Source organism: Anabrus simplex, chromosome X (assembly GCF_040414725.1).
Source record: "Anabrus simplex isolate iqAnaSimp1 chromosome X, ASM4041472v1, whole genome shotgun sequence".
In the NCBI taxonomy this organism is placed as follows: Eukaryota; Metazoa; Arthropoda; class Insecta; order Orthoptera; family Tettigoniidae; genus Anabrus; species Anabrus simplex.
The window spans coordinates 152,518,278-152,545,820 of NC_090279.1; the positions used below are offsets into that span (position 1 = coordinate 152,518,278).

Below are 27,543 nucleotides of genomic sequence, written 5' to 3' on the forward strand. Positions count from 1 at the left end.
CCAGAACAATTGGAGCTGCTTTTCTTTGTATCTTTTCCCGTTCTCGTATCAAGTAATCCTGGTGAGTATCCCATATACTGGAACCAAACTGTAGTTGGGTTCTTACCAGAGATATGTACGCCCCCTCCTTTATATCCTTAAAACAACCCCTAAATACCCTCATGACCACGTGTAAAATTTCTTAGCAACCCCATTAATATGATTACCCCAATCAAGATATTCCCACATATTAACACCTAGGTACTTACAGCGATCTCCATAATATTCTTTCACCCCATCAACACAATAATTAAAACCGAGAGTCATTTTCCTCTTGGGAAAACTTACAACCTGACTTTATATCCCACTTACCATCATACCATTGTCTATGTCCCTCTGAACTCTGTCAAAATCATGTAACTCATTTACTAATCTATTCAGTGTAACACCATCCACGTATCTGTGAAGTCAGTTCTTTACACAAAGCATTTATATATAATAAACACAGAGGTCCAATAACACTCCTTTTGTTGACCCCCACCGTGATCATTACTGGAGCAGATAATAATAATAATAATAATAATCATATATTCGTGGAAATGTTAACGACCAGCTTGTTTCATACCCCCAGTCGTACTTTCTATCATTAAAAAAGAAAAGGTCAAACATACTGGAAAGGGTACAAATGTATGATATTCAGCGTGTGGAGAGTATTTTGGAATTTATTAGCATATGTAAAACCAAACCAAACCCCATGGCACTACAGCCCTTGAAGGGCCTTGGCCTACCAAGCGACCGCTGCTCAGCCCGAAGGCCTGCAGATTACGAAGTGTCGTGTGGTCAGCACGACGAATCCTCTCGGCCGTTATTCTTGGCTTTCTAGACCTGGGCCGCTATCTCACCGTCAGATAGCCCCTCAGTTCTAATCACGTAGGCTGAGTGGACCTCGAACCAGCCCTCAGGTCCAGGTAAAAGTCCCTGACGTGGCCGGGAATTGAACTCGGGGCCTCCGGGTAAGAGGCAGGCACGCTACCCCTACACCACGGGGCCGGCGATTAGCATATGTGTATGGTCTTTATAAGTTCAAATCCTTGGAAACAATAGACACCGAAATCATTGTTCATATGCTGTCCACCTTTCCCTACTAACGAAATATTTATAACCATACTATTAATAAAAAGAAAGTGGTGTCTGTCTGCTTGTTCCGGATAGGCTCGAAAACTAATGGAGCGAGTCAGTTGAAATTTCGTAAGGACATAGCTTAAAATCTTGAGCCACACAAGAGACACTTTTGACTTTTGATATATTTCAAAGTTTCGAAATAGTGGAGAATTTTACAGGGGAATATTCCAAATTTGGATAATTTTGTCCTACAACAACTACTATAAAGTGGAAAACTTTTGGCTCTGTCAAAAAATGAAGTGCAGCATTTGGCATTGAAATTAAATATCCTACAAGAACCGTCATATGCTCTTTTCGTAACTCTAACAGTTTTCCATAAAATTCAGCTTTCTTGTGTTTTTTGGCCTTCATTAATTTTGTGCCTAAGTCGTTGTTCGTTTGTTAGAAAGTCAGTCGAAGGAAAGGCGCGGCATTCTGCGCAAAGTGTTTGGAGGCAACAGTTGTATAGTTGCGATTGCTAAGCGTGCTTATCCGTATTTGAGGACTGCTGTGGACTTTCTATGGTCACGTGACAAGAATGAACCCTGCCAAAAAACCAATTAGATCTTCTCCTACTTCCAACATCAGAATAAAAAACGGGCCTGGTCCAGTTAAGTACGGAAAGATCTACCGGGTAGGCAAAATAAAACTCGATCAGAACCTATTTACAATAGGACGTAAACGATCGTAATTTTCAGCATCTTTATTTACAATGCCGTTAATATGTTCTGTTGATAATGTTCAGAGACTTGAAAGACAACATGCAGGTCACTTTCAGGTTTTAAAGAGGCTTGGGATTTAGTAGAGAAAGTTCGCTGGAAGCCTTAATGCATGCACAACAGTAAATTTGTAAGGATACAGATGCAGGTCCTTTTGATAATGTTTCGACACGACGTTCTCTGAATTCTCACTTGCACAGATAAACTGAGTTAAGATTTCGTCGGACTTCGTTCCAGTCTTTGCTTCACTCGACCAATGTTTTCTGGTACTCGAACTCTTTTCGTGTAGTTACTATTTTTATTCGCAACAGAACCCGTTTCGCGCCATTTTTCACTAAGTTTTGCATTGCAGAGATTTTGTCAAAACACTTCCAGTCCTAAACAGTTCCGCATGTTTTCTTTACCTGTAAAAACTTGTGCATGCACCTGTTAGTTCTGTGGTCTCGTTTAGTTCTATTTCGTACTTTTAAATCGTTAGAAACTGAGTCTAACCATCGTCGTCTTGGACTGCCTCTACTTCTCTTACCCTCCATAACAGAGTCCATTATACTCGTAGGTAACCTATCCTCCTCTATTCACCTCACATGACCCCACCAGCGAAGCCGATTTATGCGAACAGCTTCATCCATCTAGTTCATATCCTTTAGCCTTTACATCCTGATTTCGAGTGTTATCCTGTCATTGTTCCCACCTGTTTGTACCAGCAATCATTCTCCCTACTTTCATGTCTATTACTTCTAACTTATCAATAAGATATCCTGAGTCCACCCATCTTTCATTCTCGTAAGGCAAAGTTGGTCTGAAAAGACCGATGTAAAGATAGTTTCGTTCGGGAGCTGACTTCCTTCTTACAGAACACTGTTGATCGCAACAGCGAGCTCACTGCATTAGCTATGCTGCACCTTGATTCAGTCTCACTAACTACACTACCATCCTGGGAGAACACGCATCCTAAATACTTGAAATTATCTACATGTTCCATCTGTTCCAACGAAATGAATGGAAATTATTGTTGTTGTTTCAGTTATCAGTCAATAGACTGGTTTGATGCAGCCCTCCATGCCACTCTATCATGTGCTAAACTTTTCATTTGTACGTAACTACTGCATCCTACGTCTGCTCTAATAATAATAATAGTATGTGGCATTTAGAAACTTCTGGGAGAGGTCTTTCGAGTTGACGTTTATAGACGACCAGTGCGTTTGTAATGTTGAATGCTTATGTTGAAGAAGGCACTCAAACCCAGTCTCCAAGTCACAGGATTTCACTAATACCGGGAATCAAACCCGGAACCCTATGAACCAAACATCAGCAAACTAACCATTTAGCTACGAAAACGGACAATATAAATTCGCTGCCTGAGCTGTGTGTAGCTACTTAACCACTGCCTCTTCCAGCAGTATCAGAAATAGAACCCGAACCCCCAAGGACGGCAGATATTAGTACCATCCATCACACCACGAAGGTGAACTCCCTGACTGTAATGCTATTAACAACGCTAAGAAGCTGCCTCACACATACCTTGGCCAATATAGTCGGTCGTCCATTGATGGAGAAGGCGTGTGATGAGTAGTGCATCACGCTGTAGTAGTCGTACGGGACTCCGAAGTCTTCTGTGGTCGACTTGTCCGCAGCTTTGAAGTTGTCGTCTCGTCCTGCAACAGGGAGAATATGTCGGTAACAAGGTTGAAAATAGTCGCTTACATTGAAAGATTATTTCTCAGTGTTCATTGTGTGGGCAATACAACGTACACTCATGTACTACAGTCAATAACTCCTTGGATTGGCGCCTAGAGTGTAGGCAACACAACGTACACCCATGTAATACAGTCAATAACTTCTTGGACTGGTGCCTACAGTGTAGGCAACACAACGTGCATCCATGTACTACAGTCAGTAACTTCTTCGACTGGCGCCTACAGTGTAGGAAACACAACGTACACCCATGTACTACAGTAAATAACTCCTTGAACTGGCGCCGAGAGTGTAGGCAACACAACGTACACACATGTACTACATTCAATAACTTCTTGGACTAAAGCCTCCAGTGTAGGCAACACAACGTACGCCCATGTACTACAGTCAGTAACTTCTTTGAGTGGCGCCTACAATGTAGGCAACACAACGTACACTCATGTACTACAGTAAATAACTCCTTGGAATGGCGCCTAGAGTGTAGGCAACACACTGTACACCCCTGTACTACAGTCTGACCAGGGAAATTGGTTTCGCTGGTAATATATGTGTTGTGTCCGAAAAATACATTAGCTTACAAAGAAGTGCGATTAGTGCGATTATATTGAGTAAGGAGCAAGGTTCTTCAGTCTGCCGAAACTAATATATGAATAAATACAATTTAGGAACTACCTGCAAAAATACATACACGATATCTTATATAAACCCAGACCGAACACGCGGTGTTTTTACTCCAGGCTACGACAGCTGCAGTATGGACGGCTCGCGCATAGTTCTTGACCTTGCAAGCAGCCTGCAAGTGTTCGACCTGGCAAGCATGAGTCGCCAGTCTAAATCCCAGCTGTTAACATGGTGAGACAGTTATCATTGCAACACCGTATTTTCGTAAAAGTAAAACTCTCGCTGTTGGTGTGCAGAAAATCCCAGTGGTGATTACAAAGTCCCTCATTATAAAGTGAAGATTGGTGTTTGGTGTGCAGTCAGTACAAGACGAATAATTGGGCCTATTTTCTTCGAGAGGACAGTAAATGCAGAGAGGTACCAAGATGACTGTCGACGCCGTTCCTCCGTCAGTGAAGGGAAAAACAAAAATCGTGTGGTGGATTTCAACAAGATTCAGTCCCTACTCATACAGCTGAAGATTCCTTCTTACTACCTCGGAAGTGTCTGCGAACATAGCGATTAGTGCTGGTCTATTTCCCCTCGTTCTCCAGAACTAATAGTGTGTGATTTTTACTTGTGGAGTAAACTAAAAGGAAAAGCTTATCGAACAAATCCTCAAACCTTAAGGATCTGAAAGAAAACATTACGAATGCAATGAGAAAAATTACACTGGCAGAACTCACTCGCATCAGCCAGAATGTGGGTACCAGATACAATGCCTGTATAAGCCAGGAAGGACGACACTTAACAAGGGTATTAGTTCATACTTTTGACAGTCCTAAATCTGTGTAAAGAACAACGAAACAATGTGTGCCTGGTTAAGGACACGTGGTACAGCTGAGAGTAGAGCTAAGTACAACAAAACATGTGTTTATGATCCACCTTATTCCCACCCTACTACACATAGAACACTCCAATTTTACACATGCACTGTATAGTTCTTCTTTAACCCAAAACAAGAAGTATGACTCATGCATACATTTCCAAAAACATCATGGGTTAAATATTATGCGTTAATGTATTTTCCTGTAAAGGTACACTTTTCTCTGAATCCATTGAACCAATTGCAGTAATATTTGTTGGGAAGTGTCCGCAGGAATAGTAGCTACATAACAAGTGAAAGATATCTCGAAAATAAATAAAATTTTGATTACAAACAAAATATTAAATACTGTAAAATAATATCACAATAGGATGGTTCAAGTTTAATATATGCTTCGACCAAGTTGTTCGGAAAATTAATATCTCATCTAGTTTGTAAACATACGTCCATACGTTGTTCTCTCTGTGGAATGTGCATTTTAAAATAATATTTTACACATGAAATTTTAATATTTCTTTATGGAAACTAATACATCAGTCATGTCATGCTTTTTTGGGTTAAAGAGAACTATCTAGTATATGGGTACAATTTGAGTGTTCTATGTGAAATAGGTTGGGAATAAGGTGGGATCATAAAAATATGCTTTGTTGTGCTTAGTTCTACCCCCAAGTCTACCGTGTGCCCTTAAGGAATATTTGGTATGGAGGGAATGAGATGACACTAAAAGAAAAATAACGTCAAACTGGGGAGGAAAAAGAACCTAATTTTGGGGAGAGTATCGGGGTTATTCAACAAGACAACTCACCAGATTGGATGTTCTGCCACAGGATGGACACGTACTGGTCCCTCTCCCACCTATTCTGCTCGTGGAGGAAGCCCAGCGCGTGCATGAACTCATGGATGGGTGTTCCCACCGTGCTGGTACACCCAGGACTCTGCAAGTTGAGTTGCTGAGGACCTCCTGTCCGCCCCACAGATGACCAACACCCGGTGTTCTCCTTCGTCACGTAGATGTAGTCCTGCTCCTTGCCGGTGTACGGCAGGAACTTGATGCAGGTGTACTCGTGGTAGTGCTTGAACGCCAGCTGGATGAGATCCACGTCCTTTTGAGCTGTGGAACAGACATTACCACTCAAATCTAAACTAATGTATGGAGGCTGAAGGGTTTGTTTTCATTTCATTCACCTAGGAATTTTATTTAGGGCAATCGCCCACATGGCGGAGTTCCTATCAGTTTCTTTTAGATCGATGCTTTCATGGCCCGTAATTGTAAACCTCCCCGGAATAAGGTTGTAACCAACAAATCAGAAATTTTTCAGGAGAGAGGATTTATTAAACATCGTTACTGCCTCATAGGACCGCGTTTATTTCAGTTTCCAACTATGTTTACGTATCCTTGCCCACATGTCCTTCATTTTCTTAATGTGAGCGTGTAGGCTACACGGCGTACACTCATGTACTACAGTCAGTATGTTCGTGGAGCCTACAGTGTAAGCAACACAACGTACACTCATGTACTACAGTCAACAACTTCTTGGACTTACGCCTGCAGTGTAGGCAACACAACGTACACTCATGTACTACAGTCAAGAACTTCTTGGTACTCTCGTTCGTCACTAGATGGCTCCCTGTGCGCTAGCCTTTCGAGCTCCCATTAAGATGTTCCTTGTGCGTGTGAAGTAAACAGCAAGGTCATCAGACAAATCAGGGACGAACATGGAAGAAAAAACAATAAATAAAAAACATAAAACATAGAAGACCGGACAGAAATTCACTACAGTGGTCCAACGCTTCCGTAAAAGCGCAATAAGAAGAAGAAGAAGAAGAAGTAAACCGAAATAAATTAAGTGCAACGAAGGACAGAATAACAGAATAGAGCTGAAGAAGGATCGATTTTATTCTTATTTATTATTTCTTCTACCGCATTCTCCACTGATTAGTCGGATGACCATGCTGTTTACTTCGCACGCACATACGATGATCCACTTGCCATGCGCACACTCTAGTAACAATTTTGTGAAATAAATAAATAAATAAATAAATAAATAAATAAATAAATAAATAAATAAATAAATAAATAAATAAATAAATAAATAAATAACCAATTTGAAGCGTCAATGATGACCAGAACCAAGATCTAAGGGGTACCCCAGAAGCGATGAGAATGTTTTTATCTCCAAGGAGGTACGAGAAGTGAATGGAGGTCAGTGATCCATAGACCGACCAAGGTGCTCCTTGGACAGGGGTGAAGGAGTAAAAATGATAAGTGTATATCTAGTGTTGTACTTACAGAAGGAAGGGCTGATCTGGTAGTAGACCTTCCCGTCCGGCCAGCGGGTACTCTCTGCGGCAAGACCGTTGCGAGCCATGGGGAAGAGAATATCACCCTCAGCATACTCTCCCAGTTCCTCTGGGTTCACCACGCTAGAAGCATTCCACTGAGCGACCTTGTCCCCTGGAACATAAAACATAAAGTGGTGGAAAATTGTTTAAAATCATGACTCATTGTTTACTGTGATTTTGGTGATTATGATTGTTTTACTGTATGACATCCAGGTAGAAATCGGTAACACCACACAAGACACTCCACGCTGTGGAAACTGGCCGTAAGGCAAAATTTCTGAAAACAGGAAAGAGGTAAAGGGCATACAGTCAGCAATGTTGGAAGTGAGTTCCATTATACTGCTACAGTCAATAAGTTCGTAAACTGGTGCCTACAGTGCAGGCAACTCGGCGTACACTCATGTACTACAGTCAATAAGCCCTTGGACTGGCTCCTACAGTGTAGGCAACACAGTGTACACCTGTGTACGTACTACAGTCAATAAGTTCGTGAACTGATGCCTACAGTGTAGGCAACACAGCGTACACCTATGTACTACAGTCAATAACCTCTTGAACTAGTGCCTATAATGTAGGCAACACAGTGTACATCTATGTACGTACTACAGTCTATATGTTCGTGGACTGGCGCTAACAGTTCAAGGATCACAGAGTCTTTGACCTGCCTTTTCGTAACTTGTTCCCGTCGTGGTGATTCAGGCGATTTCGACTTCATCATCTGAAACATTTCGTTAGCGGATTTGCCTCATTTCTGGCAGAACTTGGAATTTTCTCGTTGCTCAAACTACGACATTCTCAAGTTCTCCCGCTGACATTCAACTACCCTGCACACAACTTCCTCTTGCTGGGACTAGCGAAGAACTGTCACGGCAACATCCTGTGGTACAAACTCTCCGCTAAAGTGCAACACAGTGACACTAGACGGCCAGTCTACGAACTTAATGACTCTACTATGTACTTTTCCTTTTTAACACCTCAGGCTACTGAGCATGTCAAAAATAAAAAGAAAGTATTTCGAGTCTCCTGCTAAATCCCTCTCCATTTCAATGAACCAACTTGGGATATCTGTCAAAATGGTCAGTTCTTGTTCAGTCAGTCTTCCCGGATTAACTCAGACCAAGAGACCATAAAAATCAATTCTTCTCTTCCTGAGTTTATCTGATAATTATTCAGTTTGACTATAGCCTATATTGCTTTATCACTCCTTATCCAAATACTCCCAACTTTTCTTGGTCCAAGTCACCTCTTGAACTAGTGCCTATAGGGTAGGCAACACAGTGTACATCTATGTACGTACTACAGTCTATATGTTCGTGGACTGGCGCTAACAGTTCAAGGATCACAGAGTCTTTGACGTGCCTTTTCGTAACTTGCAACATGACCATAACCTACTTTCATTTTTTTCTAATTCTTCAAGTTAGATGATAAGTAAATTCTATATCCTGAGTTCAATTTTTCTTTAACCCCTTTGAACCACAGTGGTCGCGGAGAATCACTACCATTTGCGGAACCTGCATAGTGCTTTCACCTCATAGCCATCTGACTGCATTCACGATCAGTGACAATAGTAATGAAACTATTTTTCTTTTTTATACATATGGCAGCGTGCACAAACAAATATAGTAGTTGTTTATGCCTTCCATTTAAAAAATAATGACCATCCATGCTTTCATTGTTGTTCTTTTCTAATATAACAATTTCAGGTAAGTTTCATTGTTGTCATTGTCATTTGCAGACTATATTTTACGTATACAGGATGTTCCCAAACAAGTGTCAAGAAATCGAGGGTGTATAGTACACGCCAAAACAACACGAAAAATCTTAATGAACATATATGTCGTAGGCTCAGTCGTTTGCAAGCTACGCCTGCCCTCCTGCTATTATTAGTCATAATAGGACGAGAGTTCTACACCCACAGTGCCAGTTTTTATGTTTCATTCAAGGGGAAATCACCACTGCAATGCGTGTCTCTCAAATACACCTGTGTAATCTCACCAGTGGAAGTAGAACGAATTCATACACAGCTGGAGTATTACTCTGTACACAATGCCAGTATCAGTAAAAATCATATGTAAGTGGTTTCAATGTATAACCACTATGAAGGTAGAGTATGATAATAATTAGAGCCCAGATGTTTATGCATTAATATGTTAGAATGCAAACTTGCTGAAGCGAGTAGCAAGTATAGTCTACCTTCAAAACGATTATGCTATGGGGTTTGCATAAACATGCGGGGTTCGGCCCATCAAAACCCCTATAATTTTTTTCACTCTTGCTACATTATGGAAGAGCGGGTGGCCGACACTTCCTATTAACCAAATTAGTTTGCAATCTAACCTGTTACTACATAAAAATTCGGGCTTTAGTAATAATGTAATACAGTATAGGCTTATTTTTCATGCAATATCGGCATTTGCTGACGAGATGTAGTGTGGACAGTGAACTAAGTCTTCTGGTGTAGGCTAGAGTAACTTTGTTACTTTAATTGATCTGTCTCAGTCTTATCATTGGCTTTGACAATATTAAAGTGACCGAGGTATGAGCGATGCTAGTAATGCCATTCCTTATGCAGCCAGTCCCTGCTATGAATGGTGTGAAAATATTGCTCATTGGGTCGGTTGATACATGCATGTCAGTGGGCTTGACAGACTGATATGTAATAGAACGTCTGCCTCATTGAGGAAAGCAACAAGAAACTACCTCACTCCTTATTTCCCAAGTACGTCTTTTCAGTGATGCTTTGGCCATCTATGACAGCTAATGGTGCAGCTGTTGAGGATCCAACCAGCCTTCAGGCTGAGGTCTGAGCATATATTATTCTTCAGTGTAGCACGAGTGAAGTTGCACTTTGTCTCAATAGCACCAAGTAGAGTTGACAATCATTACGAATAGAGCAGGGTGAGGCTGATTTATTTTTGGGTCCCGTTATTCCTGACACGACACTAATAATTAAATAGGCTAACAGGCGACGTAATAAAACTAACCAAACTAAACCCAATGGTGTAACAGCCCCGTAGGGCCAGGGCCATCAAGCGGCCACTGCTCATCCAAAAGGCCTGCAGATTACGGGGTGTCGTGTGGTCAGCACGACGAATCCTTTTGGTCGCTATTCTTGACATTCTAGATCGGGGCCGCTATATCACCGTCAGATAGCTCCTCAATTTAATCACGTAGGCTGGGTGGACCTCGAAACAGCCCTCACATCCAAGCAAACATCCCTGACATAATAACAACAATAACCCCACATTGTTGTTAGAATGGGTGTAAATAAAGTCTAAAAACTCAAATACCTAACTACGAATACGGTGATAGCTTTATAATCTGACGGTGTGATAAATTATTGTACAGCATAGTGGTTGGGTTCACCTTTAAACCATCAATTTTAAGATCTCAATGATCCAGTTTTTCAGAATTTGTATGTGTGTGGTGGTGTCTTGTGTACCATAGGTGCTGTCTTTGCTGACAAGTACATTTTATGTTCTTAATTCAAAATGTGTGCTTCAAAGGGTTAATTCTTTATCCATACTTTGTCATTTCCCCTATGTACTTGAATGTACTCACTCTGATTCTGCCGTGTCTTGAATTTAGGAATCTTTCAGCATTACGATCAAATATAAACGGGATTTTTGTTCCTGAAATCAACAGTTGGTAGGACTGGTCCCGTGCTTCTGTTATGCTTAGGCGGGTTAGATATTTCCCGCCGTTTAGTCATAACGCTCACGATCTTGGAGCAACAGTTGCACCCCTCCACTGCGTAATGCATAATTATAAAATTTCTTGCTTGTGAAGGAGTTACAGCGGCACAAATTTGCCAGAGATTGGATGCATAGTTCGGTGATCAAACATTGTCAAGAACACGTGTGTGCAAGGAGTGGCGGAAGAAAGGGGAGGCAGCACTAGTGAAAGCCAAGACTCGACTGTCAGCTGGCAAGGTCCTTGCAACCGTCTTCTTCGATCGGTGAGGCACTTTTCTGATTGAATTTTTTCATGAGTGACCCACAATCAACGCTGCTAACCACTGCGAGCTGTTGAATAAGGCGAGGGTTGCATATCGCCACAAAAGACGAGACCAACCGATTCAACAATGCGCGGCCCCATACTGCAGCTCTATCTCCAATCTACAGGAAATGCACTGGACTACACTTATCGCAATGCGATTTCCATTTGCTCGGACCGCTTAAAGAAGCTCTAGGCGGGCAACGATTTGAAGATGACGAGGGTGTGGAAAACTTCGTGCACAACTGGCTGGCGACACGACCCCGTTTTCTTTTACGATGAGGTTATCAAACAGCTGCCCATACGCTGGAACAAATATATTTCCAAAGCAGGAAACTACGTGGAAAAGTAAATTGTAATTGCCTTGTATTTTTCAATAAATTAATTTTAAAAAAATACCGTTTATATTTGATCCCCCTTCGTGTTAATGCTTGTTACGAATTTTCTCTTCTCGAAATAAATTTGTAACCCTACCTCTTCCACTCTCTTTCAAAATGTTTATTTTTTCCTTCATCATGTATATTTCGTGAGCTTCCTGCAGCTTTAGATAGGTTTCACTCTGTACCTACATCGAAGTTTCTATGAAGTGGAATACATGTGGATGCAAGGAGTCCAATCCAAGTACGTGGGTGTACACTGTCTTGCCAGTCCAAGAACATACTGACTGTAGTACGTAGGTGTACGCTGTGTTGCCTGCACTGTAGGCGCCAGTCCAAGAACATATTGACTGTAGTACGTAGGTGTACACTGTGTTGCCTGTACTGTAGGCGCCAGTCCAAGAAATTGACTGTAGTACGTAGGTGTACGCTGTGTTGCCTACACTGTAGGCTCCAGGAGAAGAACTTACTGAGTGCAGTAGTATACGTTTACCGTACGCAGAATATCAGCAAGACTTCCTCTTTTTAACACCTCAGACTACTGGATACGTCTTTCGGATCTCCTAGTCGTTAAACTTCGAGTGGAAGGCTTCGCAGCAGCTATCAGTGAACTCTGCCCACATTGCCGTTAAACAATCAAATGAAAAAGGTTTCCCAGTCACTATGTGAACACTGATTTATGTAAATGTATGACATCGGTGTCTATGATTATTATATGACATCCAGACACAACGTCCACTCACCTGTTTCCTCGTTGGGGTCATCAAATCGCTTGTCTCCCAGAGCTGCAAGTCTTGTAGAAAAATACTTCACGTCGTACTCGATCAAGTTATCAAGGTCCAGATCAGTGTCGTCTGGGATTGGCATCAGCAGGCCCAAATCCACAATCGACAGGAACAGCAGGTATACTGGAAGGTTTCCCATTTTGTAAGATCGTATCTGAAAGAGGAGAAGTACAACGTTTACTAAGGCCTGTTCTTACTAATGCGTAATAATGAAGGTAATAGTAATAATAATAATAATAATAATAATAATAATAATAATAATAATATATTTACGAGCTCTAGGATGTCTTTAACTTTCTCACAATTCATGAGCCTTTCCATTATTTTGTGGTTACATACATTTTTCTTTCTTTCGATTTATCGGAAATCTTTATCTCCCCTGTGGATGAAGTGAAATGGCATTCTGGACCACCGTCAGAAGCTACTAAGATGGGAACAGCCAAAGAATATGGACTCCCTCCCTCGTCTTCTTCTAAGTCCGAAAACATATCCAAGATTTTATGCTTTTCCGTGTAGCGGAGAAAATTACATTAATCTTTTTTTGTTTCCCGATTCCCTGAAGAACAAAAACTTGCAAACATCCCAATCCCTTCATCAAGATATAAAGACACCAATTTCCTTCCATAAAATGCCATTCTTTCCATTAAAACATTGACTGGAAATAAAAATCTATAATGAAGACAAATCTATTTGATCGCATACCAATTAGCATTCTTTTTCTGTTGGATGCTCCGAATGAGTTAAAGTGCTGTGTCTTGGAATTGTATATACCAACTAAATGCAGTACACGGCTCTGCCCGGGTACGTTTTTTAATGTTTACTTTAGGCTCTGTATTATCTGTTAACTATGTGTCAAGTAATATTTTGTACACGTATTTTTTAATGCTATATGTGCGGGGCGTCGACTTATAGAGATCTTTTGCTCCTACTTGCACCATGTGATATGAACCTGCGTGTAATTGGAATGGAGGAAGTGTAAAGTGTTGAATGTGAGGAAATGAACGTTAAGGATGACACAAACACCCAGTCCCCAGGACAGGGATATTAATAATTTACTATCAAAATCCCCTGGCCCAGCCGGGAATCAAACCCGGGGCTGCCGAGTGACAGGCGGACGCGTTGTCCCCTACACCGCGGAGCCGGACTGTACACGTCTCTATTGATATTTTTAAAACTATTTTGTAGTTTTAGAGTTACTGTTGTGCGTTTAATTTTTGAATTATTTTGTTTCGAGTTAAACTTTGTCCTTGTAACAGCCCAGATTGTGTGGGAAGTAGCTGATCCTTTCAAATAAAACTTAAAAATAAGTGATAACTAGTGAAAGTATTTTAAGGTGCAGAACCTTTCAAAAAATCTAGCTATTTTCGTACAGATAAGTCAATATAAATGTATGTGGCGACGTGAAATGAAGCGAAATAAACACAATTTGTTGCGCCTTTTGCGCATTTTGTAAGGTTACTACATTTTGCCAACTTTTTCCCTTCTATTTCATGTTTCATAACTATACCTTGGATTTGTAAGTGGTAATAGGTTAGAATGCAAAGTAATTTGGTTTGTAGGAAGTGTCATGCAACCCGTTGTACCATAATGTAGGAAGAGTAGCATAAATGAAAGGAGTTCTATATGCTGCACCCCTAATATCCATGCAAATCTCATAGCATAACCGCTGTACAGTGTAGGGTATACTTGTTACTGGCTTAAGTAAGTTTGCATTCTAACCTACCAGCACCTAATATTCTGGACTCTAGTCATAACCTATTTCAGACTGAACTTGGACTTAAACGACATCTGGAGTGTCACTATTCATCTCAGTGACTCCAAAAACGATGGATTCTACAACAATATTTTCGTTTTCTATTATTTTTACACTCAATCCGCTTTTTACCCCCCACTCAAAGGGGTGATATGAGCGTTTTTACCCCCAAAGTATTTTTTCCATGTAGTGAATCATGTTATGAAGTTCGGTTGGTCGCTAGGCTAGAACATACACACATACATCCACATTCTCTGGCATTTTGGATTGTTCACACCCTTGTCACTCCTGTTCATCTCAGTGACCCCGTAAACTGCGGATTCGACACTATTTTCGATTCTTCTTACCACCCTCCCCCAACTCCATCCCTAGAGTTGCTAGGGGCGGCTTACGCCCAGTCATTTTTTCACCGAAAAAGGTGCAATCGTAATATTTCAAAACATTTATTATTGGATTTTAGATTGTTCATTTCTCTTAATAACATGACTCTCAAGTTAAAAACTTGTAAAATGTAGTCAAATGACTCTCAAGCAAATGAAAACAGTTTACTAATAAACCCGAATAAAACTCAAGTTATTATTATTGGTACCAGTAAAAACCTATATTCCCTGAAGCAATTCCAATAATTTTAAACAATAAAATCATACCCTACTCTATTTCAGTGACTAACTTAGGAATTATTATGACTGAGACCCTAAATTGGACTCAACAGGTGATAAGCACATGTAATAAAGTACACAAATGCTTATATCCTCTGAAGCGATTCTGCAATGCATTCTCGGTTCGACTTAAAGTACAACTAATTCACTCTCTTATACTACCTATACTTGACTATTGTGACACTGTGTTGACTGAAATTACCTGCGACAGTAACAAGAAACTCGACCGAAGCCTCAATAGCTGCGTAAGATATATATTTAATCTGCAATATGATGCTCCCATATCGCCATATTGTAAGGAATTGTCGTGGCTTCGAGTGCACCAGCGCCGTGAATTTCACATGTTATCACTTCTGCACAAAATACTTTCCACTAATACGCCCAACCATCTTTCTTCACCTTTTTCTTACCTCTCTTCATATCATGACCACAATACGAGATCTGGCTCCTCTCTTACCACACCTGTAAACCGCACTGCTGCTTACAACCGCTCCTTTATAATCTCTGCGTCCAGGGCATGGGATTTGCTACCTGCGAACATTAGGGACAATCCCTCTCATCGCAAGTTTAAAGTGGCGTGCGGCGAGTATTTGTTGAGTAGATCCTGCTGACTTGCTGGATAATTGTTGAGTGAATGTAAGAATGAATGGGATGAATGAACGGATTATTGCAGTGTATTTTACTTTGTGTATTTTAAAATTAAGGACTCTTGTGTTTTCATTTTTAACATTTTTACTCATGTTTTTGCTATTAATATTATTTGTTTTATTTGTACTTGTAAGTACTGTATAAGTTATGTGCATGTATACTCGTCTAGTGGTTAAGTGTAAGAGAGGGCCTTGAGCCCTAACTTCGCCATGAATAAAGGCATTATCTATCTATCTACACTTGTAAATAACATTACTCATCTATTGTATGGATATCTATTTCATGTTATTTAGTATATTTTTAACAATAAGGTCTAACATGTCAATGTCACTTTATATGTCTTTGTAAACTCCCTATGGCTGATGACTTCAATCACTTTTCCGAAACCGGTACCATGAAATAAATAAATGACTATGTGGTGATTTAAGAATCTCTCACATAATTTAGTATTGAATAGGCGGATACTTATATTCCATTTCATTACTTTATGAATCTCGATTCAATACGGCCCATATAATGAAATTCTTGACGTTGAATACGACAGGCACATGAAGACGAGTTTTCTGACCTGTTTTTAAACGAATGCTGCGGAGTTTTAACGCTCAGTGTTGTAAGTGGACAATATTCAGTGACAGTACTTACACAGCGCTTGATTATCCGTTGCTAGCTATGCTGTTCTCCTGCTGGGAACTCGTACACTGTGCCGCACGTCGAAGTGTATGTGACATTTATACATATTGTGTCCCTGTTTACATTGGGGGCATTCCAGATAATTCTATTAAAGAGCCATTAAGATATTCAGGATAAAAACCACTTGAAACTCATTCCTTTAAATGAGTCATACGCTGATAGGAGTACGAAGAAGGCACCACACATATATTCATCAATAAGTGTCATAGTTCCATGGGCGTTGTCCTGCTAAGGATAGCCAAACAAATAAGGCGCACACCTTATCGTAAGGAGCACGAGACCTCTCTCCATGGTTCGTTATAAAACAAATTAATATCAGGTAATAAATTTTAAAAAAAGAGCTGAGAATTCCATTTCCTTTAATAATACCCTTTACTGCAAGGGGAAAACAAACAGGACAGATAATGACATCTTTATCGTGTTGGAAAGTTGATGAATGTGTATTCTTAAAACTCCGATACATACAACGTGTTATAGACAGTGATCAGAAGAGTACAAGCGAAAAAAAGAATTCGGATGAATTACCGTTGTTATTATTTAAGTCATCAGTCCGTAAACTGGTTTGATGCAGCCCTCCATGACACCCTATCCTCTGCTAATCATTTCATTTCTACGTAACTACTGCATCCTACATCGGCTGTAATCTGCTTGTCATATTCATACCTTGGTCTACCCCTACCGTTCTTACCGCCTACACTACCCTCAAAAACCAACTGAACAACTCCTGGGTGTCTTATTAAGATTTGTTCTATCATTCTATATCTTCTCGTCAAATTAAGCCAAATCAGTTTCCTCTCACCAATTCGATTCAGTATCTCACCAATTCGATTCAGAACGAGGTCGAGAGCTGCCAGTATCCAGTATTCGGGAGACAGTGGGTTCGAACCCCACTGTCGGCAGCCCTGAAGATGATATTCCGTGGTTTCCCATCTTTACACCAGGATTGTGCCTCAATTAAGGTCACGGCTGCTTTCTTTCCAGTCCTAGCCCTTTCCTGTCCCATCGTCGCCATGAGACCTGTCTGTGTCAGTGCGATGTAAGGCAACTTGTAAAAAAATTCGATTTAGTATCTCTTCATTCGTGATTCGATCTATCCATCTCGCCGTCAGCATTCTTCTGATTAAAATTACATTTCAATCCTCTTTCTTCCTGAGCTACTTATCGTCCATGTTTCACTTCCATACAATGCCACGCTCCAGACGAAAGCCTTCAAAAACATCTTTCTAATCCCTATATCTTTGTTCGAAGTGAGCATATTTATTTTCTTAAGAAAGCTCTTCCTTGCTTGTGCTAGTCTGCATTTTATGTCCTCCTCACTTCTGCCATCGTTATTTTGCTAACCAAGTAACAATATTCATCTACTTCCTCTAAGACTTCATTTCCTAATCCAATATTTCCTGCATCATTCGACTTCGTTCGACTGCACTCCATTACTTTTGTTCGTTTTTATTAATTTCATCTTGCACTATTTCTCCAAGACTCTGTCCATGCCATTAGCAATTTCTCCAGATCATCTGTAGTCTCAGATAAAATAACAACATCATCGACAAATCGACAGCGTTTTGTTTTCGTCTCCTTGGATAGTGATTCCTTTTCCAAATTCCTCTTTGGTTTCCTTTATCGCCTATTCTAGATAAACATGGAAAAGGAGGAGAAAATTAGTTACCTGATAAATATTTTACTCATTACTATTCATGACTTTTTCAAGAAGTTATCAGTAAAATTACAGAGTGCTAGACTTAAGGAAATCACAGACAATTTTTCACATAGTGCTGTAATAATACAAACTTTGCAAGGAAAATATATTACTTTATTTTGTGTGGGGGTTTCCTTTAGCATATAGAGATTACGTGGCTATAATCAGATATTTCAGAACTTGCAAAATGATCTTTTTCCATTTTTATTTTAGTTCATGACTTTTAGCGTTTCAAACAATTCGACATTCACTTTGAAAATAAATTAATTATTGGTTCTTAAGATTCGCATCGCTAATTCCTGACGTCTTTGGGGGAAGGTACATTTTCTCAGTTACTGAAGGCACGGGGGCCGGGTTTTAAACATTAGTAGGGGTAATCTAACTCACAGGCAAACCGATCAAGTGGCTCTGCGGTTCGGGTCACGTAGCTATCAGCTTGCATTCGGGAGATAGTGGGTTTGAACTCCACTGTCAGCAGCCCTGAAGAAGGTTTCCCCGTGGTTTCCCATTTTCACACCGGTCTGATAATAAATCACTAAGTAATAAGAAGCCAATCCTTGTCCATATCACCCTAATAAGATACTAATCAAATTTGGTCTAATAATCAAAAATAAATAGACAAGACAGACATTAAAACTAAAATAATAAACGGATTGATCAACGTGTATCTACTCCTCACTATAAAAATCGCAATGGACGAAATAAACAACATAGACCCTATGAACAGTGAGGAAATTTACCTTAATTAAGGCCACGGTCGCTTCCTTCCCACTTCTAGCCCTTTCGTATCACATCGTCACTCTAAGACTTATCTGTGCCCGTGCGCCGTGAAACAAATTGTAAAAACTCACAGTTCAAGAAAGGGGAAAGCCCCGGAAAATGTCGTCATTTAACCCTCATCAAAATGTAGTCAGGTGTCTCTGAATGAGCAATACTTGTTGGAAAACATAAACTGTTCTATTACTATACCATTTCTCTACAAAAATATAAATCCACATAAATCCACAAAAGCAAAGGTGTGTATTAATCATGAAAAGTAAGGAATTTTACATTCTTAATAAATGTGAATTTAAATGATTGAAGCTTAACAAACACAAATAGTTCCTCGAAAATCTTGAGGTAAAAAAACATAACACTACTTTTTTCCTATAATGATACCATACCGAGTTTTAAAAAAGCAGCTAACCTCAAATTTGTCGTTTATTATTAGTATAATAATAGAAGAGAAAATGATCATCTGAATCCTTTAGTATAAAGTTTTAAATGTTTGCGAAATTTGTAATTCTCATAAAGAGAGTGTTCCCACAAACAGTCGATCGTTTGATCAAAATGTTCGCTGCAGTTTCGAGGTTTAATTTATTTTTGTTTCTTCATTACGGACATGCATGATTGCACTGTCGTTCGATTTTCCTTGTGTCATGGTATTGCGCAGGTAAGTTTTAAATCTTCTCAAGGAGGAAAAAGAAAGTAGTGATGTGCATGTAAAAACGGGGGGATATTTAAAGCGATCTTTAGCAAACTTAACGACCTCTGGAATCAATTACCCTTTATGAAATTTTGAATGAATCAGATCGAATTAATAGAATGAAACATCCATGTGAATCACTTGTGATTGAGAATAAAGGTAAACAAAAATTTCTAAGTGGGCTCCTCAGCCACCCCCGCTCCCCATTGGTTTTTTAACATCCGATGGATTCAGATAAAGACACCTTGACATAACAAAATTATTTTATCACTAAAAGTTTAGTAGTTTCATACTAATTTTTCCGCATAATCGCCAAAATATTTTAGGCATTTGTCGTATCATGACACCAGCTTTCCGATGCCCTCTGCGAAGAAGTCTACCGCCAGTGAGGTAACATGCATCTGGTCAGCCTCCGGTTCCATAAAGTATTTCCGTGGTTTCTCATTTTCACACCAGGCAAATGCTGGGCCTGGGCCTTAATTAAGGCCACGGCCGCTTCCTTCCCACTCCTAGGCCTTCCCTATCCCATCGTCGCCATAAGACCTATCTGTGTCCGTGCGACGTAAAGCAAAATAGCAACAAAAAAAAGTTCCATAAAGTCCACCAATAAGACACCTTTACGGTCCCAAAAAACGACAACCATTATTTTCCTGCTCCTTTGTGACCGTTAAAACTTTTTCTGGCTTGTTTGGAGAAGAAGGATGCATGAACTGCTTAGACTGTTCTTTGGTTTCTGAAGTTTCATAAAGGTACCAAGTTTTATCGGCAGTAACGATGGACTTCAGAAACTCTTCCCCCTCACTATAGTAACATTATGGCTGACGCCATTCGCTGAGTTTTGTGATCGTCAGTCAACACTTACGGGATCCAACGCGAACAAATTTTCCGGTATCTTAAGTGTTGAGTCACAATTGTCTGCGATTGCTGTAGAAAGTAAACCTCGAAGAACTTCAGGAGGCTGTCGAGACGCACATCACCTCACTGGCGGCAGACTTCTTTCCCGAGGGCGTAGGAAAGCTGGTGTCACGATACGACAAATGCCTAAATAGTTTTTGCGATTATGCGGATAAATAAGTGTGAAAGTACTAAACTTTTAGTGATATAATAATGCTGTAATGTCTTTTTTTATCGCCCATCGGAGGTTGAAAAAAAACCCTCGTACCTTGGTATTGCTACGGTTAAGGACTATGACAAAACAATCCTCCACCCCCCCCCCCCGCTTTCTTCTTTCTTTTCTTCTGTTATTATCTATTTTTAATCTTTCTTCTCCTTGTTTGGTAGATAGATAGATTTATTTATCATCAACATGTTATTTGCCCAATTTAAAATGATTCAATAAAACATAATATTTAACAAATAAATAACACTAATTTCCCAAAATAATAAGCAACTTCAAACTAAACCTAGAGACCTATATATATGCAAATTTACAATACCTTGAATAAATAAATAAAGAAATAAAAAATGAACTCCTTAAATAAGTGACATTATTCAACTTTTGCTATTTGCTTTGCGTCGCTACGACACAGATAGCTCTTATGGCGACGATGCGATAGGAAAGGCCTAGGAATGGGAAGGAAGCGGCCGTGACCTTAATTAAGGTACACCCCCAGTATTTACCTGGTGCGAAAATGGGAAACCACGGAAAACCGTATTCAGGGCTGCCGACAGTGTGGTTCGAACCTACTATCTCCCGGATGTAAGCTCATAACTACGCGCCCCTAAGCGCACGGCCAACTCGTCCGGTCATTATTAAACTACATCCAGAGACATTTACATACATTTATTTTACAGAGAGGGCCTTACATTCATGAGGTCGTGAGGGCATATCTGATTTTAGACGAGGGTGAGTGGAAATGGTCCACTGATTCACCCACCTCATTTAGTGATTTTAGTGCCCTCAGCAGCCATGAGTTTGTCCAGGCCACAGATGAAAAATATACCTTTGCCTAGTATTGCGACGAGGAACGGAATCAACTCCAATAATGTTGAACAATCCAGTCAAACACTTATAAAATGAGGCGCGAGTGCAATGTCCTCATACTCAGAGTGTCACAGAAAGACTCGTAATCGGACGAAGAGAGAGAAATACCCAAACCTTTTTAGCTAATGTTGGGTGCCCCCACAAAACATTTTAGGGTGCTCGAGCACCCTAGCACCCCCAAGTCGGTGTCCTTGCTTGAAGGAATACCTGCGTTTAATTTTAAGAACATTCTTGGTGTAAATATGTTATTGTACATACTTGCTACTTTTTTTCAAGTTGCTTTATGTCGCGCCGACATACATACATAGACAACGATAGGATAGGAAAGGGCTAGGAGTGGGAAGGAAGGGGCCGTAACCTCAATTAAAGTATAGCCCCTGCAATTGTCTGGCGTGAAAAAGGAAACCACGGAAAACCATCTTCAGACCTACCGACAGTGGGATTCGCTGCGCTACCCTAACCGCACGGTCAACCCACTCGGTGAGGTCTTTCTGGAACTGTCGTCATCAGTTTCCCGACACCATTGTAACCATGACAACCATTGTTGTTCTATGTACAGTAGGTCAGTAGCGTCATCTTCTCACTGTGCGCTTTCTTCATGTAACTAAGAGCTTGAGGAAATCTCATATCAAGAGAACACTTTCTACTCCTCAGGCCAAAAAACGAACCCAGGGCAATTGAAAAGGAGAGAGGCACGCTACGTCTACACCACATGCTTCTTCTTCTTCTTCTTCTTCTTCTTTTCCTGGCTGTATGTGTGCCCACGATGGACACTCCCAAGTATCACTCAGGGTCTGCTCTTCTGGTCCTCCCTGCGGTTGGATGTCTCCGCCACTGGAATGCCTTTCAGTTGTGCCCCACCGTGTTGCTATTGGACGCCCCCCTCCTCTTCTTGGTTCCTCGATTGCAAGAAGTCTCTTAACGGGATGATCTTCATCTCGACGTCGTACGTGTCCGTACCAGCACAACTGCCACTCCTCCAATTTCTCACTGATAAGGGCGTAGGTGCTCATTGCACACTCGGTCCAAGAAAGTGACACCCGCTCACCATCGCAGCATCCGCATTTCCGTCACATGCTTTCTTGCCTTGTCCAACACTCGGAGCCGTAAGTGTGAGCGAGCCTAACGAAAGCCTTGTATATCTTGCCTTTGACCTTTATAGGCATCCTCTTGTCACATAAGACACCTGTCAGAAAACGCCGTTTGGTCCATCCAACGTTGATGCGATGCTTCAAGACATCGTCAATCGTCGTATCAGTGGTAATAATTCAGCCCTGGAGTTTATTTACCACTCCCAGTGGTGTACTGAGTGGACCTTGAACTTCCGGCTTGGCGAAGTTGCAGAAAATATACTCAGTCTTCTTACGGCTTATTCTCAGACCATTTGTCTCCAAAGGTTTTCTCCAAAGTTCTAAGGCTGCCTCGACATCTTCACGTGTTTCACCAACTAGGACGATGTCGTCTGCGTATAGAAGGGTCCATGGTAGTTGTATCATCGGTTGTTCTGTTAGATAGTTAATAACTATATTGAATAAGATTGGGCTGAAAGCTAAACCTTGATGAACACCAACTTCAACAGGGAAACTCTCAGATATACCAGAAGTAGACTTCACTTTTGTAGAAAGACGGACGTACATGTCCTGGATCAGCCTCACATACTCCTCCGGAACATTTTGGAGTCGCAGTTTAGTCCAAACGATTTCCCTAGGAATGCGGTTAAACGCTTTCTCTAAATCAATTAAAACAATGTGGAGATCTTTGTGAAGTGCACAATGTTTCTCCATCAGTATGCGGAGAGTTTGAATCGCATCAGCAGTTGAGACTCCATTTGTCAAACCACACTGGTTCCTACAGATGTTTATAATTGTCTTGATGCGATTGGCAATGACACGTTGCCAAATTGTTAGTGAGTGTAAAGTGAGTTTAATGCGTCGAAAGCTACCGCACTCTCTAACATCTCCCTTCTGCTTGAAGACAGGCACAAGGTGGCTTTGGCGAAATTCCTTCGGCATGGGTGCGCCAGCGAGGATTTTATTAAACATCTTAGTAAGCCAATCAATTTCTTCAGTACCCAGAACCTTCCACAGCTCAGAGGGAATGTCATCAGGTCCTGCTGATTTGCCATTCTTCATTTTTGACACGACTGTCTGAACATCATCCAGGGTGAACAGGGCCCTGCACAGGACACTGAAGAACCGCTATGTCCCTTGGGAATTCTTCATTTAGCAACTCAGTGCAATACTCCTGCCATTGGTTTTTTGATCCCATCTTCATTTGCAAGATGGTTGCCTGTTCTGTTGTTGACATATTTCGTGGCAATGATGTCTCTGGAATGCTTTTCATGGATAATAATAATAATAATAATAATAATAATAATAATAATAATAATAATAATAATAATAATAATAATAATAATAATAATAATAATAATAATAATAATACTCGGAAACTGACTGATAACTGGTAACTAAACTCCGCCAATAAGGTTGGCCTTGATGGGTTATTTTGAGTAGTAAAAAAGGGTTTCAAACGCTATTCAAATTTTAGAATGGACCGTATTTTCGCAACAGAACAAATGAACCGAAGGAATAAACACTTAGAAGTTAAATTTCCTTTTCATTTACAATTATCGTAAGCAAGTGCTAAGTCGTATTCGTATGTCTTTAATTAGATCAAAAGTCTTCGATTGATTTAACTGCCTTTTCATACAGAACAAATTCGATGTTATGTCCATCATAGTCACGGAGACACAAATCTTTCAGTACACTTTTAATATAATTCAAGGGTGCCATGGGCCAAGCCCAAAACTATCATGAATAATTAAAAAACCAAATGATTGACAAACTCTCAAAACACCAGAATGTCTACTCAATCTTTATAACATTTTTTGGCAATTTCATGCGAACTAATTCAGCTTAGTGTCTCAAAATCATTGAATTAAGCGATATATTACTATCATTGGTCCGCCTCTGTGGTGTAGTGGTTAGTTTGATTAGCTACCACCCCAGAAGGCCCGGGTTCGATTCCCGGCTCTGTCACAAAATTTGAAAAGTGGTACGAAGACTGGAACGGGATCCACTCAGCCTCGGGAGAGGTCAACTGAGTAGAGGTGGGTTCGATTCCCACCTCAGACATCCTGGAAGTGGTTTTCCGTTGTTTCCCACTTCTCCTCCAGGCAAATGCCGGGATGGTACCTAACTTAAGGCCACGGCCGCTTCCTTCCCTCTTCCTCGTCTATCCCTTCATATCTTCCCACCCACCCTCGCAAGACCCCTGTTCTGCATAGCAGGTGAAGCCGCCTGGGCATGGTACTGGTCATCCTCCCCAGTTGTATCCCCCGATCCAGTGTCTGAAGCTCCAGGACACTGCCCTTGAGGCAGTAGAGGTGGGATCCCTTGCTGAGTCTGAGGCAAAAACCAACCCGGGAGAGTAAACAGATTAAGAAGAAGAAGAAGAAGATTACAGTTATTATTTTACTTCTTATCAATTTGTTTACCCTCCAAGGTTGGTTTTTTTCTCTCGGACTCAGTTTTGGTCGGGGAGGATACAACTCGGGAGAACCAGTACCTCGTCCAGGCGGCCTCACCTGCTATGCTGAACAGGGGCCTTGCGAAGGACCGGGAAGTTTGGAAGGGATAGACAAGAAATATGGAAGGAAGCGGCCGTGGCCTTAAGTTAAGTACCATCCCGGCATTGGCCTGGAGGAGAAGTGGGAAACCACGGAAAACCACTTCGAGGATGGCTGAGAAGGTAATCGAACCACCTCTAACCAGTTGACATCCCAAGGCTGAGTGGACCCCGTTCTAGCCCTCGTACCACTTTTCAAATTTCGTGGCAGAACCGTTAATCGAACCCGGGCCTCCGGGGTGGGGGGGGGCAGCTGATCACACTAACCACTACAACACAGAGGCGGACAATATTATTTTACAAGTTGCTTTACACAGATAGGTCTTTGAAATAGGGGGAACTACCGAAAACTATCTTCAGGCCTGACGACAGTGGGGTTAGAACCCATTATCTCCCAAATTCAAGCTTACATTTGGTAGCCCCTAACCTCACAGCCAACTCGCGCGGTCGATTAATTATGAATACTGACTTTCCTACCATTTTTTATATGTTGACAGCTTTCGTTGATGCACTTATGAGCGAAATCTCGTCGTGGAAAGTATGTTCGCAAGGTCTTCTTGGAAGTTTCAAGGGAAACCGCAGTGGTAACTACGAGTATCCTTGACCCAAATAACAACAATCTGAAAACTAATTCGCGCGATAGATTACGTACAGCTCAGAGAACGTGACAAATGGTGTTCTGATAAAGATAGTTCACAGAAAAGGAGAGTTATTAGCGGCCAGGAAAAGTCGAAACGAAGTTGTGCAAATAAACTTTCAATTTATATTTTACATGACCCTCAAGACTCAATAGATGTTCTATTAAAGGACCTTAATACGAATATTTATTGACCATAATAATATTATTGTTGGCATGATAATAAGCTTCTGCTCTGTGGTGTAGTGGTTAGCGTGATGAATTGCCATTTCCGGAGTCTCGGGTTCAAATTCCGGCACTGCCACAAAATTTTAAAAGTCGTACGAGTACTGGAACGGAGTCCACTCAGCCTCGGGAGATCAACTGAGTAGAGGGGGGTTCTATTCCCGCCTCAGCCATCCTCGTATTGGTTTTTCCGTGGTTTCCCGCTTCTCCTTTAGGACAAATGCCGGGATGGTACCTAACTTAAGGCCACGGCCGTTTCCTTCCCTCTTCCTTGTCTATCCCTTCCAATCTCCCCATCCCTCCACAAGGCCCCCGTTAAGCATAGCAGGTGAGGTACAAGTCTTTCTCCCCATGTTTTACCCCCACCGAACAAAAGTCTCAAGCTCTAGGACACTGCCCTTGAGGCGGTAGAGGTGGGATCTCTCGCTGAGTTCGAGAGAAAAACCAGTCTTGAACGGTAAACTGCTTGTTCTTTCTTTCTTTCTTTCTTTCTTTCTTTCTTTCTTTCTTTCTTTCTTTCTTTCTTTCTTCTTTATGTCCATTCAAAGAGCGGTTTGAACTTGTTCGTTGGCCTGACGATTTTCGCCTTTTTAACCTCACAAAATCTCTTCATGGATGCACTGTGTTGCATTCTGCGTTCTGTGCACCACTTCCTACCAATTTTCTGTTTAGGTTTCTCTACGAATTTGTTCTTGTCTACTATTGTACTCATTATTATTAGAGATCGTCTGGGTCATCTGAGGTCAACAGTACTTGTGCTTTAGCTGCGTTGTTGTCGATGTTTGGCCCTTCTGGTGTTCTTAATGATAGGTTTGGCTGCTGCTTCCTTCTTGGTACCTTGACCTTTTCTGTTGGTCCTGTGATACTTCATTTTCTTGCTGAACTCTATTTTGTGTTCCTCGGACCATTTCCTGGTCTCATTGTGGTTTGTTTCTGTAAGGGTGTTGGGAAGGGTCTCGTTTTGATAGTTGAAGGTAGTTACTTCTGTTCTGATTAATATGAAGTTCTCCGAGATCCTTCTCTACCTGCTGGATGTACAGGAACCCAGTGGTTTTGCCTTTGCTGGCTACTTTGGAGATCTTATAGGACAGCCTGTGGGAGTCCATTCTATACAGGTGTCCGTATTATTATTATTATTAGTAGTAGTAGTAGTAGTAGTAGTAGTATTGAGCCTCCGTGATTCAAGCGGCAGCGCACCGGCCTCTCACTGCTGGGCTCCGTGGTTCAAATTCCGGTCACTCCATGTGAGATTTGTGCTGGACAAAGCGGAGGCGGACAGGTTTTTCTCCGGGTACTCTGGTTTTCCCTGTCATACATCATTCCAGCAAAACTCTCCACTATTATTTCATTTCATCTGTCATTCATTAATCATTGCCCCAGAGGAGTGCGACAGGCTTCGGCAGCCGGCACAATTCCTATCCTCGCCGCTAGATGGGGGCTTCATTCATTCCATTCCTGACCCGATCGAATGACTGAAAACAGGCTGTGGATTATCATTATTATTATTATTATTATTATTATTATTATTATTATTTCTTCTATTTTGGCCTACTTTGGACCACAGTAAACAATTTACTTGCTGGTTAGTCTTTTTTTTTTTCTCCCACAACTTCTTCAC

At 41.0% G+C, this 27,543-nt stretch overlaps 1 protein-coding gene across 1 annotated transcript in view; it reads right to left on the reverse strand.

The window, feature by feature from the left end:
- LOC136886046 (zinc metalloproteinase nas-7) overlaps positions 1-27,543 on the reverse strand; it is a 36,098-nt gene that overhangs the window by 1,167 nt on the left and 7,388 nt on the right. Inside the window, exons 2-5 of the mRNA XM_067158769.2 lie at positions 12,500-12,695; positions 7,331-7,495; positions 5,846-6,151; positions 3,381-3,514 (exon numbers count right to left, since the gene is read on the reverse strand). Of these exons, the coding sequence (XP_067014870.2) occupies positions 3,381-3,514; positions 5,846-6,151; positions 7,331-7,495; positions 12,500-12,680 (786 nt within the window). The 5' untranslated portion in view covers positions 12,681-12,695. The remainder of the gene's footprint in view (positions 1-3,380; positions 3,515-5,845; positions 6,152-7,330; positions 7,496-12,499; positions 12,696-27,543) is intronic.